Source organism: Elephas maximus, chromosome 10 (genome assembly GCF_024166365.1).
Source record: "Elephas maximus indicus isolate mEleMax1 chromosome 10, mEleMax1 primary haplotype, whole genome shotgun sequence".
Classification (NCBI taxonomy): Eukaryota; Metazoa; Chordata; class Mammalia; order Proboscidea; family Elephantidae; genus Elephas; species Elephas maximus.
In genome coordinates, this window is record NC_064828.1 from 106,679,075 (window position 1) to 106,697,211 (window position 18,137).

The 18,137-nt window shown below is 52.6% G+C and overlaps 1 protein-coding gene across 2 annotated transcripts in view; it reads right to left on the minus strand.

Annotated features, from left to right (window-relative positions):
• The window catches only part of ITPK1 (inositol-tetrakisphosphate 1-kinase), a 183,811-nt gene extending 166,153 nt beyond the window's left edge, over window positions 1–17,658 (minus strand). Inside the window, exon 1 of one of the 2 annotated variants that reach the window (XM_049899713.1) lies at window positions 17,159–17,658. In XM_049899713.1, coding sequence (XP_049755670.1) covers window positions 17,159–17,253 — 95 coding nt within the window. In that variant the 5' untranslated portion in view covers window positions 17,254–17,658. The remainder of the gene's footprint in view (window positions 1–17,158) is intronic. The other variant, XM_049899715.1, reaches the window with a different exon arrangement.
• Window positions 17,659–18,137: the final 479 nt, after the last annotated feature.

Consider the following 18,137-nt stretch of genomic DNA (forward strand, 5'->3'; position numbering starts at 1 on the left):
TAGAGTCCATTCTGACTCACGGCTACCCCATGTGTACAGAGTAGAACTGCTCCATAGGGTTTTCGAGGCTGTGACCTTTTAGAAGCTGATCGCCAGGTTTGTCTTCTGAGGTATCTCTGGGTGGGTCCAAACTGCCAACCTTCCAGTTAGCAGTCAAGCACTTAACCATTTGCTCCTCTCAAGGAACCCCCAATAGGATTAAACCCAAACCAAACCAAACCAAACCCACTGCCTTCAAGTTGACTCTGATTCATAGCGACCCTATCGGACAGAGAACTGCCCCACAGTTTCCAAGAAGCAACTGGTAGATGTGAACTGGTGACCTTTTAGTAAGCGGCCATAGCACTTAACCACCATACCACCAGGGTTTCTCTAATAAGAGAATAGCTCAATAAGTGACAACATTCACATTCGAGGGAACATTTTTGCAGAAATTAAAAATGATCCTTCTCCATTATACTTTATTTTCAGGTGTGATACTGGTATTGGGATTTTTCTTAAGTCCGTGTCTTTTAAAGATCATACTTAGGTATTTACATATGAAATTATCTATTTAGGATTTGCTTCAAAATAATATGTGGGAAATAAAACAAGATTACAGCCAACTGCCCTGGAGTTGATCTGGACTCACGGCAACCTCCCGTGTGTCAGGGTAGAACTGTACCCCATAGGGTTTTCAGGGGCTGTGACCTTTCAGAGGTGGATCACCAGGCCTTTCACCGAGGCACCTCTAGGTGGATTTGAACTGCTAACCCTCTGGTCAGCAGCAGAGCACTTAACCATTTGTACCACCCAGGGACTCTTCAAAAAAAAAAAAAAAAATTTTAGCCACATGGTAATAATAATGGTTAACACTTGACATTCCGGAGGGTGAGGGTGTTCGTTTTAGTAAATTTTCGTAGTGAAAAAGTTACAAATTGAATTTTAAAAAGATCATTCTAAAGACTGTAGAAACACGGGATTTGTTTATATTGCAATGCTATGAACAGAAAGCAGAAATCAGAATGATTTCAACTCTGAACGTCTTATACAAAAAGGGAAGGAAATATACAAAAAGGAAATAGACGTGGTTGGGTGGGGTAGAAGGATGACTTGTCTTTCATGATGTTAAACTGTCTTTACAAAGGACCAAAAATTTCAGGGAAAAAAAAAAAAACACAGCATTCCTTCATTTCCCTCAGTTGGGGCTCAGCATGAGGGAGGGGCTTGCTGGTGGGAGGGCCTTCCCAGAAGCACAGGGGGCTGGGAAGAGGTTTTGCTGGAGGCCACTAGAGGCAGCTGAGAAAATCCAGACTTGCTTGGCTGTAGAGAGGACCCTCAGCTGTCCTCAGCCAGCCCACAGCCCCCTACCCCAGCTGGCAGGAAGGCAGGGAACAGTACTGGGTCGTTGGTGGCGGGGGGGGGGGGGGGGGGGAGGGGGGCAGGTCTCAACCAAGATGAGTCCTTCCCAATTTAAGGGACCACACTAGCGACCCTTCCAGTTGAGTTCACAGATGATGTCCAGCACTCAAAAATGCATCTCCAACCAGAAAAAAAATTTGTTCTGGGATGAGGGTAAACTATAATCAGAAGACCAATATTGTTAGAAACCAGCTCCACCAATTCAGTCCTCATCTCCTCTGGCCTCCCAAACCAGCCCACAAGTGGGTGCTGATGCCACGTTTTAGAGATGAAGAAGAGGCAAACCCCTCACCACCTGAGGTTAGTCACACCCTGGGTGTGGGGCTGGCTTCAGAAGGCACTGGTGGGCGCAGGCCAGCAGCACACTGGCAGCCTTCGCCCAGGGAAAACCTGTGCCAGGGCCACATCCGGCTGGAGGGGAATGGGGGGAGGCCCCCACACACTGCGGTACCTCCCACCTGGTTCCCATACAAGCCCCTCAGCACTGCCAGCAGGGCGGAGGGAGTCCCCTCCTGGAGTGGGCCTAAAACCTCCAAGGGGTCTTCTTCAAGCCTGAGGTTTTATCACAAGCGAAAAGGGAAGAAACCACATTCCTGTGAAGTTTCTGGGACAAACTCAGTGTAGCTACAGAACCATCTCAAAGCTTTATTAGATGAAGAAAAGTGTGGAAGAGCATGAATAACGTGCCACCATCTGTGCAGAAACAAACGGGGGGCTGGGGGGCTGTCTGTGTCTGTGTGTCCGTCCCCACCATTGGCACAGGCACAGCACCTGTCCAAGAGAACATTCACACCATGGCTGCCTCTGAGGACGGGGCCAGGCACGAAGGAGCCTGCCCCACTGTACGCCCTCTGCCAGGATCTTTGTTTCTACTGAGGTGAAATTCACGTCATACACCCTTCATTTTACAGTGCAGAACTCAGGAGCATTTTGCACGTGCACAATGCTGTGTGACCACCAGCCATGATTTCATTTTTGATCATGTATGTTCTTTTTAACAAAAGTTTTTTTAGTGCTATTGATAAGTCAGTTGTGAATCTGCCCAAGTAGACTGGATGGAACTTCATGTGGACAAGAAGCAGAAGGAGAAGGTCCCCTTCTGAGCTTGCTTCCTACTTCCCGATGCTGCTTCTATTAGGTGACAAACCAAATGGCCCCGCTGCCCCCTCTTCGCAGCTTCACGGAACAGGCCAGAGGGACTTTCCTGTGGTCCTACATTGTCCAACCTGACAGCTGGGGCCCAACTAGTTTGGGTCACAAATTAGTGTCCCAGGGCCTCTAAGCTGGGGGCCCCCATACTGGGACTCTGATGCAAAGCCAGACAGCTAAACACGGCCAAGTGTGGCCTGAGCCACCCTGACCCCAATTCTGCCACCAAGAAGCTACTCTCCATGCTGGCCACAGCAGAGGGGAACTGCCAGAGCAGCCCACCCCTTCCCATCCGGGGCTTTCCCACCAGCTCCACCCCTCTCAGCTGCACCCGAGGGTCATGCCACTGAAAGGACCCAACAGCCTGAGAGGTCTAGGGCACCCAAGTAAAGAAAGGGGACTAAGCAAGTCTAGGGCTAGGTTCTCCATGGGGCCTCACTTCTCCATTGGCTCCAGAAAGGAACCGAGGGACCCACACCCTGACCTGGGCCCCACCACCCTGAGCCCTCTTCCAGACTCTGGCCCGGGGCTACCATTCCACTTCCACAAGGAAATACTCCCTGCAGCCCGTTCTAGGCCACTAGGATGTGGGAGGGGCCAGGCTCTGGCTTTGCACACCCGAGCTGAGTGTCCTACAGGGCAGCGGTCCTTCCTGGGCCCGGGCTCCCCACTACAGGACGGGGCTCTGAGGGTTCCCCTCCAGTTCTAGCAACCCTCCCCATCGAACAGTTCACAGGCACCAAGTCGTCCAGGTTCTGGTGGAGAGTGGCCTTCTAAACTCACGAGCAGGACCAGGCCAAACAGCAACAGGACTGTGTGTTTACCTAACATGAGCATGTTTTACTCCAAAATACTTGTGTCAAAACATCAGGGTTCCACGCAGCACCAGCTGGGCAGGGAAAACATCATCCTTCACCCTTAGCCCTGGGGCGCCTTACCAAAAAAAAAAAATTTTTTTTTTTTTTTTTACCCAAGGCCCCATAAAACCCTTGCCCATGGGCTGGATACCAGGCCCTGCGTGACCCCCGGAGCTCGGGTCCTCAGAATCACCCTGTGCCTGACCAGCCATGGGAACCCAGCTCGGGTTTAATGCAAAAGAAAGACAGGGGCCCCACCTTCGGTGGGGAGCACTCTGGTCCTGGCTGGGCCACTTCTGGAGATGGTGCACCGTTCCTGGGTGTCTACAATCACAGCTGGAGCTGCAGGGCTGGGCAAGAGCAGCCCCCAGCCCCATCCCAGGCAGCCACTGCAGACCCAGACCCAGGGGGGCCCTCCACCTCCCCTTGGCTGCCCCAAATCCATCCCACTGTCTTCAGGGAAGAGTCCCCAGCTTCCATTTGAGATCCACCCTGCCCACACTCAGACCATGAGGTGGGGAACAAGGCTTACCAACCCCAGCCGAGTACACTGCACCCACCGAGTCCAGCGATGGTTCAAGGACAGGTGTGTGGCTTAGGGACAATCAGAACGAATCCAGGCCACTCTGGTCCTGAGCCTGAGGGCAGAGGGAGGCCCTGGAGCCAACATGCATGGGTTTGAATCCCAGCTCTGCCACCCACTAGCTGCGTGACCCTGGGCAAGTTATTTAACCTAGGGACGGATTACCCAATAAGCAAGGTACACATGGGCTCGAATAGTACTTACTTACTAGTTTGTAGTGCATACTTTCATGTGGGTTATATTTACCGTAAGCGGGTGCATACCGTGCACCTGGATTTAACCCCTCTGTGCTCCATGTCTCCTATTAGGAAATAGTACTAAAAACACCCATACCTCACAGGATTATGGTATAGGTTAAATGAGGTAATGCAGATAAGGAATTTAGCACAGTGCCTGGCACACAACAAGGTCAGCTGTGAGAATTTACCTGACACCACACAGGCCTGAGAACACCACCAACATGGGAGGGACCAGGGAGGCAAGGAGAAATTAGGTCCTAAGAAAATCACCTGAGCACCTGAATCCACCTATACTCAAAGCCAGAACTTTCCACAGATTTAACAGTTCCAGTTGCTGTGTTGTTAGGTGCCATCGAGTTAGTTCCAACTCATGCGCAACAGCCCTGCCCATCCTCACAATCAGTCCATCTCGTTGAGGGTCCTCCTCTTTTTCACAAATCCTCCACTTTACCAAGCATGATGTCCTTCTCCAGGGACTGATCCCTCTTTGTAACATTTCCAAAGTACATGAGACAGTCTCATCATCCTTGCTTCTAAGGAGCATTCTGGCTGTACTTCCAAGGCAGATTTGTCCATTCTTCCGGCAGCCCATGGTGTATTAAATATTCTTCACCAACACCATAATTCAAGTACATCAATTCTTCGTTCTTATTCTTGTCCAGCTTTCGAATGCATATGAGGCAACTGGAAATACCATGGCTGAACTACATGAAGAATAGGACATCTGGATTGGAGGAAGACTCATTAACAACCCGCGGTATGCAGATGACACAACCTTGCATACTGAAAGTGAAGAGGACTTGAAGTACTTACTGATTAAGATCAAAGACCACAGCCTTCAGTACGGATTACTCCTCAACATAGAGAAAACAAAAGTCCTCACAACTGGACCAATAAGGAGCATCATGATGAATGGAGAAAAGACTGAAGTTGTCAAGGATTTCATTTTACTTGGATCCACAATCAACACCCATGGAAGCAGGAGTCAAGAAATCAAACATATTGCATTGGGCAAATCTGCTGAAAAGACCTCTCTGAAGTGTTAAAAAGGAAAGATGTCACTTTGAGAACTAAGGTGAGCCTGACACACAAGTCATGATATTTTCAATCAAAAGTTCCAGAAATCCTCTTTATTTCTGAATCCACTGGCACTGAGTTTTCTGTCAAAACTGATATACCCATGGGGGCTGGATGAATCCCTGAAACTATTGCCCTGAGATAATCTTTAAATCTGAAACCAAAAATACCCTCTGAAGTCATCTTAAAACCAAGCAATAGTTCAGCTTAACTAGTAAAAAAGGTCCATCTTGAGCATTATGCTCTTTTAAGAACTATCTATGTGGGATCAAACAAACAACAGCAACTGGAAAGATTAAATAGGAACCTTAGGGGGCAGTGAGTTTTTGTTAACGGGGGAGGCACAACTCAGAAAAGAAGGGTGAGAACAGCTATCCGACTTGAAGAATGTAATCCGTGTCACTGAACTGTACATGCAGGAACTGTTGAATTCATGTACGTTTTGCTGTGTATACTCTCTACAACAAAAAAATAAATATAATTTAGAAGCGAAAAAAGAAAAAGAATGATACGCCCCTGCAACTTGTATGAATCAGCCATAAAATTGATTTTCTTCTCAGATCATTAGCCCTGTCACGACAACTCGGATAAAAGGGAAGCCATCCTCTGACTTCACTCAAAAAAAAAAAAAGAAAAAAAACTAGGAAGGTCACTTACCCTCTCACAGCCTCAGTTTCTGTGTCTGGAAAATGGGATTGAGGACTAAAAGCCCTAAAGAGCTATGTATAAAAGTGCTTCTTATTAGCAGAGCAGCAGGCGCGTAGCTGGAGCGCATGTTACTTTTGGGCTAGTTGTTCTTATTCTGCTTAACGTAGCGCGGCCGCTCACGCAAAGGCTAATGTGCGCTTCCAGAAGGGTCCCGCACCCCTCCCCACTCTGGGAACAGCCACCATCTGCTCCAAGGGTGACAAAAATGTCTCCCGTGTACTCGTGAAGGAATGAGTGAGGTGCTTTCTAAAGAGTAGATGCCTGGGCCCCTCCCCAGCCTCCCTTCAGGGCAGGGCAAAGCCCGGGAAATTGCACCAGGACAAGCACCCAAGGTGGGGGCCAGCTGAGAGGCTTTCTCATCTCCACATTCAGGCCCTCAAGTGCTAGATGGAAACAGAGTGGGGCAGAAATGAAAGCGAAACTCACTCACACAGGGAGTCCTCTCAGTACCCTACACTCCCCTACCACCCCAAGGCCCTCCCAGGAAGCAGTGGGCTGGAGGCCAGGGGCATGTCCTGGTCGTTGACATGGAAGGACCACCCTCATAATCAGAAAAAGACATCAAGGGAGGGAGTAGGTACCTCTTGGCCCCTGGGCTGGGGCTGCCCCAGCCTCGGGAGGGTGGGAGGGCATGGCAGGTGGGCTTTCCTGGGGAAGGGGGGGCCTATCCTTCACTGAGCGCCTGCCATGCTCAGCAGCCCCCTCCAGGTGGGTACACTGTTCTACACCCACTTCACAGATGGGGGCACAGAGGCTGGGGCAACAGGATACCTGCCCTGTCACGGGTAGTGAGTGAGCTGGACAGGGCATGACGTGTGGCTCCAAGTTCACCGTGGTCTCCACCACCTACCATCCACCGCTCCACTGGGCCCAAAAACTGCACACAGGGGATGTACATTAAAAAAAGCCTTGATTTCCTTTTGAAACTGGGTCAAGCCAATGGAGGGAGCCCTGGTGGTGCACTGCTTAAGTGCTCGGCTGAAAACTGTAAGCTCAGGCAGTTTGAACCCACCAGTCACTCCACAGGAAAAAACCAAACCCACTGCCATCAAGTTGAGTCCGACTCATAGTGACCCTATAGGACAGCGCAGAACGGCCCCATAGGGTTTCCTAGGCTGTAATCTTTACAGAAGCAGGCTGCCACATCTTTCTGCCACAGAGTGGTGTGGCTGGTGGGTTCAAATGGCTGACCTTTCAGTTAGCAGCCAAGCACTTAACCTCTGTGCCACCAGGGCCTCCTTCCCATGGAGGAAAGACCCGGTGATCTGCACCTGTAAAAATTACAACCTAGGAAACCCTATGGGGCAGTTCTACTCTGTCCTATACGGTCACTAGGAGTCGGAATAGACTCCATGACACACAACAGCAAGCCAATGGTACCTGAAAGACAAGGCAAATGCGTCTGCAGAGTAAAACACCAAGTGGGATGGACTGAACTGCACTCCCCACCCTTCCCCAAAAGATATGTTGGAGTTCTAACCCCTGTGCCTGTGGACGTGACCTTGTTTGGAAATATGGTTTTTCTTCTGTTAACAAAGTCAAGCTGGAGTAGGGTAGGTCCTAATCCCTTCTGAGTGGTATCATCTAAAAGGGAAGGACAGGGACACACACAGGGAAAGACAGCATGTGAGGACATGGCGCAAGCAGCGAAGGGACGCCCAGAGACAAGGAAGGACCTTCCCCTAGTGCAGACAGAGAGCACAGACTTGCCCACGAACCCGAATTCAGAGTTCAGCCTCCAGGACTGTGAGACAATAAACTTCTGATCCTCAAAGGCACCCACCTCATAGCAAGTTGTTACAGCTGCCTGAGGAAATGAAGACCATCGGCTAAAGTGCCATTGGCTGTGTTACAACGTCTGTTTCCAGACCTAGTCTTGGTAATCAGCTACATCTTGGCCAGGTCGGCCCCCAGGAATGTCCTCCTGTGCAAAAGTAAGCTCCTGCCAGACCTCGAGATCCACCTTGAAGTACATATCCTCCACCACAAAACAGCAACCCGGGAGAAGAAATTTTTTAAAAGAGAAGGGTAGCTCTCAAAATATAGCAACCAGCAGACCACAGGAGGTGGGCGGCCAGCTGCCCAGCCCTGCCTCCCGCTGGCTCAAACGCAGCCTCCTCAGGTGGCCAGTGCCAGGGTCTCCGGGAGTGTGTTCAGCGAACTTGAGTCCCACAAGCCAACCCTCGCACACAGGGGCTCTAGACAGACCAGCCTGCAAACATCCCAGCACACCCTCCCGGGCACCCCCAAGTCTCTGAGAAGCCCCAGAGTAAAGAGACCAGCTTAGCTTTGTTTAACACCGTGCTTCCCCACACAGGAGAGTCTTGGTTGAGGCCTAGTGACACACTTGGGGAAATAACAGTTTCGGCTTCCAGCAGTGCCTCACAGTAAGGCTCATTAGGACACTCTGTGAAAGGAGATTTCTAGACTCCTCCCCAGCGGGTTCTTTATTTGACTGGGGTGGGGGGACCTTAAGAATGTGTATGTTCACTAGCGCCCCAGGTGCTTCTTTTGTCGGGGAAGTTCGGCAAACACTGGCCTAGAAGAAGGTAAATGACTGTTCAAGAGATAGGGCATCAGGTGTGGCTTCCATCCCTGCTCCCCTTGGGTACTCAGACCTAACCTGAGCTTTGGGAGGTCAGCTGACCTAGGGCCTACAAGGTAGGCGAGATCCCCCAGCCCCAAGGCCTAGAATGGCTCACTTCCTGAACACAAAAGGCTGGGCTGGACCAGGGGAGCGTTTGTTCTCCTGTCCCCAGGGTCCCAGACCACAGCTGCAGTCTCAGGTGGGAGGGGGGCCCCAGGGCCATGCCCGCAGGAGAACAAGGTTAAGGAAGGACACCTGGCGCCTCCTTTGACCATCTTGTCTGAAGAGAAAACTGTCCTGTAGTGATGCCCAGAGCCTCCTGCCCCTCTCTGAGGGCTCCTCAGGTCCACTGGGACACAGGAACCTGTCACAGAGACAGGCCAGGCCGTGAGGCCTCCAGGCAGCAGACACTGCCCGCCCTATGGCCTTTCAGCTCCCTGAGAATGGGCTCTAGGCCCCTCTCAGCTAAATGTCACCTCCTCAGAGAGGTCATCTCAACCACAGAGCACTAAAGTGGCCACAGCCACGTCCGAGCCTTGACAGGCCTCAGGCCCTGGTTTGTACGCTTCCTGGCTCCAGTTACACCTGGCAGTGCTTTATGTATCTTTGTGCTTCTCCTCTAGGCTCACGAGGGCGAGGTGGGGGCTGATGCTCACAATTTGCTGAGTGAATAAAAGAAGGAATGAATGAAGCCGGTGAGCTCCTTCCTGACCTGAGACCCACCACCTTACTCCCTCCCTGTCTCCCCGGGTTCCTGGGATTTCTTTCCTAGCCCAGAGCGCCCAGGTGTCACAAGTGGCTTTGTCTGAGCCACAGGGACAGGGAAAAGGCTTCCAAAACAGGCCAGTTCTTGTGTTCACCCACTAGCAGACACTGTTTTCGGCTCCTATGATGAGTACCGCTACAGGTACCGCGATCTCGGAGGTGAACAAGACAGACAAAAGCCCCAACCTCTGCAGAACCAACTTTTTACTGGGAGGCAACAGGCAGGTGTGGAGAGAAAGGAACCAGCCCAGCAGCCAGGGTGCTAAGTGTCTATGGAGTAGTCAGACCCAGCGAAGGAAAAAGGCTCTCTCCGAAGAGCCACCTTGGGAAGACTTTGACCTGGTTCTCCTCCAGTAGCGGCTGGCCGCTTATTAGTCCCCTCCTGGCTCTGCCAGCAGAGGCACCCCCAACACCAGAGCAGTTAACAGGGCACGCCGGTTTCTGCCCCCAAGATCCACAAGCACCCTGTCAGTGAAGGGTGGGGGATGGGAGTCAGGGCTCCTGCATGGGAGTGATTCGTGACAGATCTAGCCCCTGCGCCCTAAATGCAGGCTGGGGGGACACCCCGCAACCCTCACCCTGGCACAAGGACCAACCTATAGAAACCAGCCCAGGAGGCCCTGCTGGGAGGCGGCCGACAAAGTGCAGCTGCTTCCCAAGGGAGGCTCCAAGCAAGCAAGACAAAGCATCAGGCACGACTCAAACAGTCCAAAGGGATGGCAGGTTGCTCCAATAGCCACCTCGTGCGTGACTCGGGAAGAAGTGTCTGCCTGAGACGAGGCCTTGCCCGGCAGAAAGGGGAGTACCGCCACGTCCCCACTGTGTGACCTTGGACAGACCACCCAAGCCCACTGGGCCGGGGTCCTCCCTCCACAGTCAGACACTCTCCCCAAAGCATAGCCACATGCCCAGGCCAGCTTTCTCAGCCTCCGGAGGGGTATGGCTGGGCTGGACCTGCATCACGCAGGAAGGCAGAAGGTAAGATTCACACAGCAAGGGGTGAACTGCTCCTGAATGATTATTCACTTTCTAGAAGGATTATTTTTTCAAGAGGAGGTACCATACAAAGCATTCCCTGAAAAAGCTAGCTCAGTGGCTGAATTCAAAATATGAGCAGAAACAAAAACCCTATTTATTTCCAAATATATACAATAGGGAGCTCTGGTGTCACAGCGGTTAAGGGCTGTGCTGCTAACCAAAAAGGTCGGCGGTTTGAATCCACCAGCTGCTCCCTGGAAACCCTATGGGGCAGTTCTACCCAGTCCTATGTGATCGCTATGAGTGAGAATCGACTGAACAGCAACAGTTTGGTTTGGGGGCTTACATACAACGTTGTTGTTGTTGTTAGGCGCCGTCGAGTGGGTTCTAACTCATAGCGGCCCTATGTACCACAGAACGAAACACTGCCCAGTCCTGTGCTTTGCTCACAATCGCTGTTATGCTGGAGCCCATTGTTGCAGCCCTGTGTCAATCCATCTCGTTAAAGGTCTTCCTCTTTTCCGCTGACCCAGTACTTTACCAAGCTTATATACAATAGACTATGGATATTCCTCGTGCACTCATAAGGCACTTCACTAAGTATTTACTGAGCACCCCAAACCTGTTAAATCATCTGAGAAAATAATCAGTGGCAGCAGGATGGCTCAGTGATTAGTGGTAGAGGTCAGGTCCCTCAGGTGTACGTGAGCCGCAGTTCTGCCAGGTGCCTGCCTAACGCACGGTCAGCCCCACCATGTGAACTCCTCATAATAAGAGAAAAGTAAACCAAAAGCACAATTTTTCACCCCTGTATTTGGCCAGGATCAAAACATTTGTCCAGGTGCTACACTGGGAGGCTGCCAGTCATAGGTCCTCCTGTCACTGGGAGGGAAATCTGGTGCCACCTTTGTGAGCAGTTTCAGAATGTCTATGAAAATGTAAAATGCACGTACCCAGGACCTCATGTTCACCCAGCTGGTAATGGGTACTCAGCAATGGGTAAAGCCAAGTACTGCCCCACTGTCCACACCAGCAAAGACGGGAAGCGGCCCACAGTACAGCCAGAGAGGAAAAACTAGGGACCCTCATTCTGATAGCCAAGCCAGGCAGCCGTTAAACAAAATGAGGCAAACGACACAAAACTCTCTCCAAGAGACATGGAATTTCTCCAAGACCCAGTGTGTTACGTGACATGAGCCAAGGGAAGAACAGTAAGCATAGAGAGAGGTCCACGTGCACACACGCAGGCACCCATATAATACCTACAGAGACAGACAGACCGCCAACAGTAGTTGTCCCTGAATAACTGAAACTTGGGAACAAGGAACCTGTCTGACTTTTCATTGTGTACTGAGACCTCTGAACTTTTTTTTTTGACTGCAAACATGTATTGACCATCCAAAAAGACAAAGAAAAAAATAAATGTTAAATAAAAAAAATGTTAGCTCTTAACAATAATACGATTACTAACAGAGACTCGGCATTTTCAAGAAACCCAGCAAACTCGTCTCAAATCTTTGACACTTAAAAAAATGAAAGTATCATCTTGCATTAACATGTAAGTTTGTCAGTTTCCCCATCCACAAAATGGGTGAGGACACCACACCTGGGGGGAGGGGTGTGTATAAGATTCAGGTGAGGCCACGTGTTACAGGAGAGTAGAGCTTGCTAAGACTGGGATGCTGGGAAGCTGCCAGCCAGGGTAGGGCCCCTCCTTAGCTGTGCCTGGCCCCAGCCCACTCACCAGCCTCAGCTTCTAACTCACAAACCCAGACCCCTGCAAAATGATCACTCAGCACCCACCATGGGCTTCAGGGGTGCTCACAGATTGTCAAAACCAAGAACCTAAACCCACATATGCCAAAGGTCCCTGGACGGAGAAGCATCCATGGAGAAGAACCCAGTTACCCATTCCCCGAGAGCAGCAACACCACCACAACAGCATAACAAACACCTACTATGTAAATACTTTATATCTCTAGCTAATACCCAGTCCATCCTCACAGCAGCCCTGAGCTAAGGACTATTATTATCCTCAATTTACAGGTGAGGAAACTGAGGCACAGAGGAGTTGAGTAATGTGCCCAGGATCAAGTGAGAGTGAGTTGTGGAGCCAGGCCCAAAACCCACGCAGTCCCTTCAATAGACAACCAGGGTCCAGATGAACACTTTCTTCCATTTTAAATCTAGTTTACTCCCTCAGAGGCTGGTAAAAAAAAGAAAAATGGTTGCCATCTAAGTCCATTCTGATTCATGGCGACCCCACGTGTATCACAGTAGAACTGTGCTCCACAGGGTTTTCAATGACTGATCATTCCGAAGTAGACAGGTCTTTCTTCTGAGGTACCCGCAACCTTTCAGTTAGCTGCCAAGCACGTTACTCGCTGGCACCACCCAGGAACAAGTGTTCATTTACAAGGCAGGGTTATGGATATTTCTGGTGTACAGCTGCAAAGGAAACTAAGTCAGCACCTCCTCCCACCCCCATACCCCAAAGTGGTGCTAAACCCAGACATTAAAACAAACAAAAAAATACCCACCCACAGACCAGTATCACTTAACCCTGGGAAAGAGCCTCCTTCTCTCTTCTAAGTTCTCAATAGAATTCCAGCCCAGGAGACCTTCGAGATGGTCCCATTTTAAAGGAAGAAATGTAGGCCCTGAGGGGAAGGGCGGGCCTCCAGCACCTACCCTCTCCCGGGCACACTGCCCAGGCCAGTTTATTGTCAACACCAGACTCTTAGCTCTGCGAGGGCAGGGCTCTGCCCCCGCCGCACCCCAACCCGCCACCTGGCACCAGGCCCGGCCTCCACAGGGCACTTGATCAATGTGGGCACTAATGAACCCCAGGCCTCAGCGCCTTCTGTGGGAGCTGCATAGCAGACCCGTCAGGCAAGGATGCAATGATACAGTGGTCTGAGATTGCTTCACAAACGCATTTCCTACGAGCAGAGGCTGCCCAGCAGGCCTCCAAGTTTCTCAAGGACCAGAACCTCACAGGCATTGTTCTGCCGCTGGAACCTCCAGGAAAGCCCAGCTGACCCTGGGCACAGAACACACATTTAATAAACAAGGAAGTGCTGTCCTCAGGTGGAGAGGCCTTGGCCTCGGAGATGCCTTCTAATTGGCTGTACCATTAGGCAAGTTCCTTACACCAGCCCCCCGAGCCTCAGTTTCCCCATCCCTCCATCCCAGGGATACTGGGAGGATTAAATGAAATAAGGTACCTAGAAGGACCTCATTAAAAAAATCAACTATTAACACAGTAAAAAAGGACGTAGGCTCACCCACATTTTATACCAAAACGTGTCATAAAGTCGAGCACCTTTTTACCACCTCCTGCAACACAGGATCCACTACAGAAAAGAAAAAGGTGAGAAAGTGAGCAGCCAGATAGACGCATAAGACACTGGACAAAGGACACACAGGTCAGCCGGCATTCCCAAGCAGGGCGTTGTGGACAGTGAAAAAAGAAATCACCCAACATTTTCAACTAACAGCTTTATGTCTTTGCTTTCCCCCTTAAGTCCCTTCTGGGCATTCTGAAATAAAACCACAAAGAGAGAATGTGAGTGAGCTTTCAAGGGGCTTCAGTGCTGGGGGGAGGGGACGGATGATGGGAGGGGCAGAAGAGACTCAACAAGAGCCCATGTCCCCTGTGGAGAGGGGAAGAAACAGAGGAGGGCCAGGGGAACAAACAGGACCACTAAAACAAGCTGATTCAGAAGGCCATCTGTTCATGAGCCAGAGGCCCCGACCTACCATGGGGCACATCTCCAAGGGGTTGGCCGTTGTGCCTCCCCAAGGTATCTGGGCAGGTGGGGCACCTCCCAGGACCTGGCTCCAACCATGCACCGATGCTACAGATATGCACCCGCCCCCTCGGAGAACAGGGAAGTCACTCCCCACACTCGGAGCGCAGCTCAGCCTTGCCAGGAAAGTGTCCGCAAGGACAACACGGCAGCAGTTGGACCGCTAGGAAAAGGGCAGAATCCCAAGGAGAAAGGGCTTGCTTTCTGGGTGGGTCTCAAGTCACCGGGTTGGACCCATTCTAGAAGTTAAACAAAAGGAGCCAAAGTATGGAGCCTGCCACTCTCGCGCCTGTTTCTCCATCTGTAGAAACAAAGGCGTTAGAGGAGATGATCTCCAACATCCCCTCCTGCTCTGAGGTTTTTACAAGGCTTGACATTCAACTGAACAACACATCTCGGTCATCCTCCCTGGCGCTGCTGATGTTGCCCCAGATGTCCAGAGCAGAACCTCAAGTCTGTCACATTCAAACACCTCTGGACTTTTTCATTAGGGAACTCACAGACAATTCATCCTCCATCAATACAAGAGTGTTACGCCTCCAGATTCCCAATGTCCCAAACATGCCAACATCCATCTCTCGGGCCACCAAAATCACACCTGCATTCATACCAAACTAAACAAAGGCAAAAGGCTCTGGCCACTGTCTGAACAGTCCGAGTAGTTTGCACCCAGTCTAGAAATGTGGCCACCAGAGGGCGCTGCCCTGGAAGCAAAAAAGAAGAAACAAACTCGTGTTTTTGTTTCATTCCTAAAAGCTTAAGTGACAAAGCATCTCAAGCTTCCCTAATGAAAACACAAAGTGGGCTTCCTAGGGTTCTAGAATGACTAAGATGCTCTCTGCCTTCCCTTTGAAGTCAATATCTTGGGCAGAAGAAGGCAACCAGACTTTATGCGCAACAACACTTTCAGAGAAATTAACGCTCTGCTCCTGATTTCCCCAGGGCGGCTGACATCATAGCCTGCTGAGAACCTTCTTTTAAAGGCCAGGGGGTCCATGGGGAGGGAAAGCAGATATAGGAGTCCAGCACGAGGACCTAGCCATCAGTCCAGGCTGGGATTGTTTTGCTCGTCTAATTACAGAGCAAAACATAGTGACCGGATGACAAGCTCATGCTTCAGCTGCGATTCCAGGATGACACAAATATCGACGTCAGTATAAACGGTGCAAGGTATCAACCAGGATTCCCCAAGCCTTACGTGACTGCAGGGGGAGCTCCACTGCCTCACGTCAAAGCTGAACCTCAAGCCTCTGGGCTTGCTGAAGGGGCTTCTCCACATTTCTTCAGGGTCTTACACTCCACAGCCCTCGAGTGATTCCAACTCCTAGCAACCCAACTGATCAGAGGAGAACTGCCCCATAGGGTTTCCAAGGCTGGAGTCTTAAAGGGAACAGATGACCAGGTCTTTTCTCCCTCAGAGCAGCTGATGGGTTCAAACCAGGGCTTCCAAACTGTTAGCTCTGATTCGAACCCCTGATGAGAGTTTGCATGTCTAACAAGTTCCCAGGAAGTTATACATAAGAATCACCTGGAGATCTTGTTAAAATGTAGATTCTGCCTCAGTGTATCTGGGGTGGAAATGCAAATGATCAGGAAAGAGCTTGTTAGAAATGCAAATTCTCAGCAGGGGAATGAACGGAGCTCGAGTTTCAAGCCTTGGTTCAAACCACCAACCTCTTGGTTAGCAATCCACTGCTTAACCACTGTGCATCCTGCGCTCTTCTCAGGATCTTAGGGTGCCTTTTCCACAAGTGTGTGTACCTGGGGTGCAATGTTCAAAGAACTCTTTTGATAAAAACCCTTGGACCCATTTTGAAAGCTCTGGCTGCTGGCTCCTCCTGATTTCCTTGTGAACTCCAGGGCTGCTCTGCTGGCCCTTGCAACCATGAAAAGCTTGCTTTCTCAGGAGGAAGCCAGTCTGCGAAAAGGCAGATGACACCTTGCCCAGACCTGGGGGGTGCAGAACCAGGACCTTGGGACCAGCATGGGGGGCACAGAGGTAGCTCCTGCCTGCCTGCACAGAGCAGCTGAGACCTGCCACTCGCCAGCACCAGGGGATAAGCAACCCAACTGTCCAAGTCTCCAAGACGTTTGTCCCCACCAGGGACAAGCATGCAAGTGAGGCCCATGATTGAAAATCAAATCTACCAAGGCTTTGGGAGCCAATTCCCTTAGACTTTCATTTGGAACAGGATTCAACCAACGGCTACTCAGAGGCAAAGCTGCCGTTGTAGAGCAAGGTGAGGCGTACCTCACCCAAGACTCGATACTAGCATAAGGTATGAAGACCACTGAGCACCAGCATGGGGGGCCAGGAGCAGCCCTGATGGTGGAAGGCCATTCCACACCACATGCATTGACTGAGCACCGCTGTGCAGCCACTCCCTGGCGTGGCACCCCAGCCTCTCTGCCTGCCGGTCCCCCTTCTCTAACACGTGGCCCAGAATCACCACCCTGGCCAATTCGCAAGGCGGCTGCCAGGCTCTAACGAGACACCAAAGCATCACACACATGCCAAATACTGCTACTCGCTTTAATCAGGCTTAACCCAGTGACATGAGATGACAGCTTCATGAGCCCAACACATGCAGGGCACATAGTAGGTGGGGAGGGAACACATATGGGCGTCCGTCTCCACTAAAGGGGAGACCACAAGGAAAGAAAACAGTCCAGTCCACAAGTAACCTTAAGCCACTGGCAAACCCCGTGAAGTCCCCCATTTCCCAGGCTCCTCTGCCAACCTTTGCTGCGAGCCCACCGCTCCCTGGGCACCTGGGGGCCTCCCGACCCGGGTCTCCGTGCACCTGGAAGCCCTGGTCCATGCCACATCGCCCACATTGGTCCTCGCTTGCCTTGAACACACCCGCTGGCCACCACAGCTACCTGGCTACCCGGGCTCCGGATCCCCGAGCACCGCTGCTTCCCGTTTAGCTCTAACCTTCCCAAACAAGCGCTGTGCTGCGCCGGGGTCCCCGGGCGCCAGGAGCCCCGTCCCCCCGTACCTGCACAGCTCGGCGAAGGCCTGGAAATTCAGCTTCTTGATTTTCTTCTCGCTTAGCCAGTAGCCAACTCGCTTCCCTTTCAGAAAGGTCTGCATCTTCCTCCGCGGGCGGGGAGCCGGGGCCGGAGGAGATCGCCCACAGGCCGAGGCTGGCGGCCGGCGCGCGCCGCGGGCGGACGAGCGGGCGAGCGAGCGAACGAGCGAGCGGGCACCTCCTCCCGGCGGCCGGCGGGGACGCGGCGCGGCTCCGGGCGCGCGGTCCTGCGGAGGGAGGGCGGGCGCGAGGCGGCCCGACGAGGGAGCGGCGCTCAGCGCGGAAGGCCACTGGCTGCGCCGCCCACGCCCCCGCGCTGGGGCTCGCCGGCCCGCAACTCGCGCGCGCCGGGTCGGGCCGAGGGGGCGAGGCGCTCCTTCCCGGACGCCGCCGCGAGCGAGCCCAGGCCGCGCCGAGCTCGCCTCCCGCCGCCGCTCGGCCAGAGCAACACGCCCTCCGGCGGCCGCCGCGGAAGAAGCGAAGACCCGGCCCGCGCTCGGCTGCGCCCCGCCCCCGGCCCGGCCCGCCCCCGGCTCCGCCCCGGCCCGCTCCCGGCTCCGCCCCCACCTCGGCTCCGCCCTCCCCACCCCGGCTCCGCCCGCCCCCGGGTCCCCACCCCCGCGAGCCTCACCCGCCGCCGCCGCCTCTTCCTCCTCCCGGTCGCCGTCCGCCCTCACGCAGCCCGCGCCCCCGCCGAGCCGGCCCCGCCGCACTGACCCCGCCGGCCGTCCGAGGTGCCCGGGACGGCGGGGTGCGCGGCGCCGGCCGCCAGGGGGCAGCCCGCCCACCGCCCCTTAAAGGCGCCGCGCCTTCCCCGCGCACTTCGTGATCTGGGCTTGTTTGTGTGGGCACCGAGACGGTCGAGCTTGGGCGTGGAGGGCTGCCCTTGCCGAGTGGCTTTACTTAAAGAGACGAGCGGAGTCGTGGAGTGAGCGTTCTCTGCCTG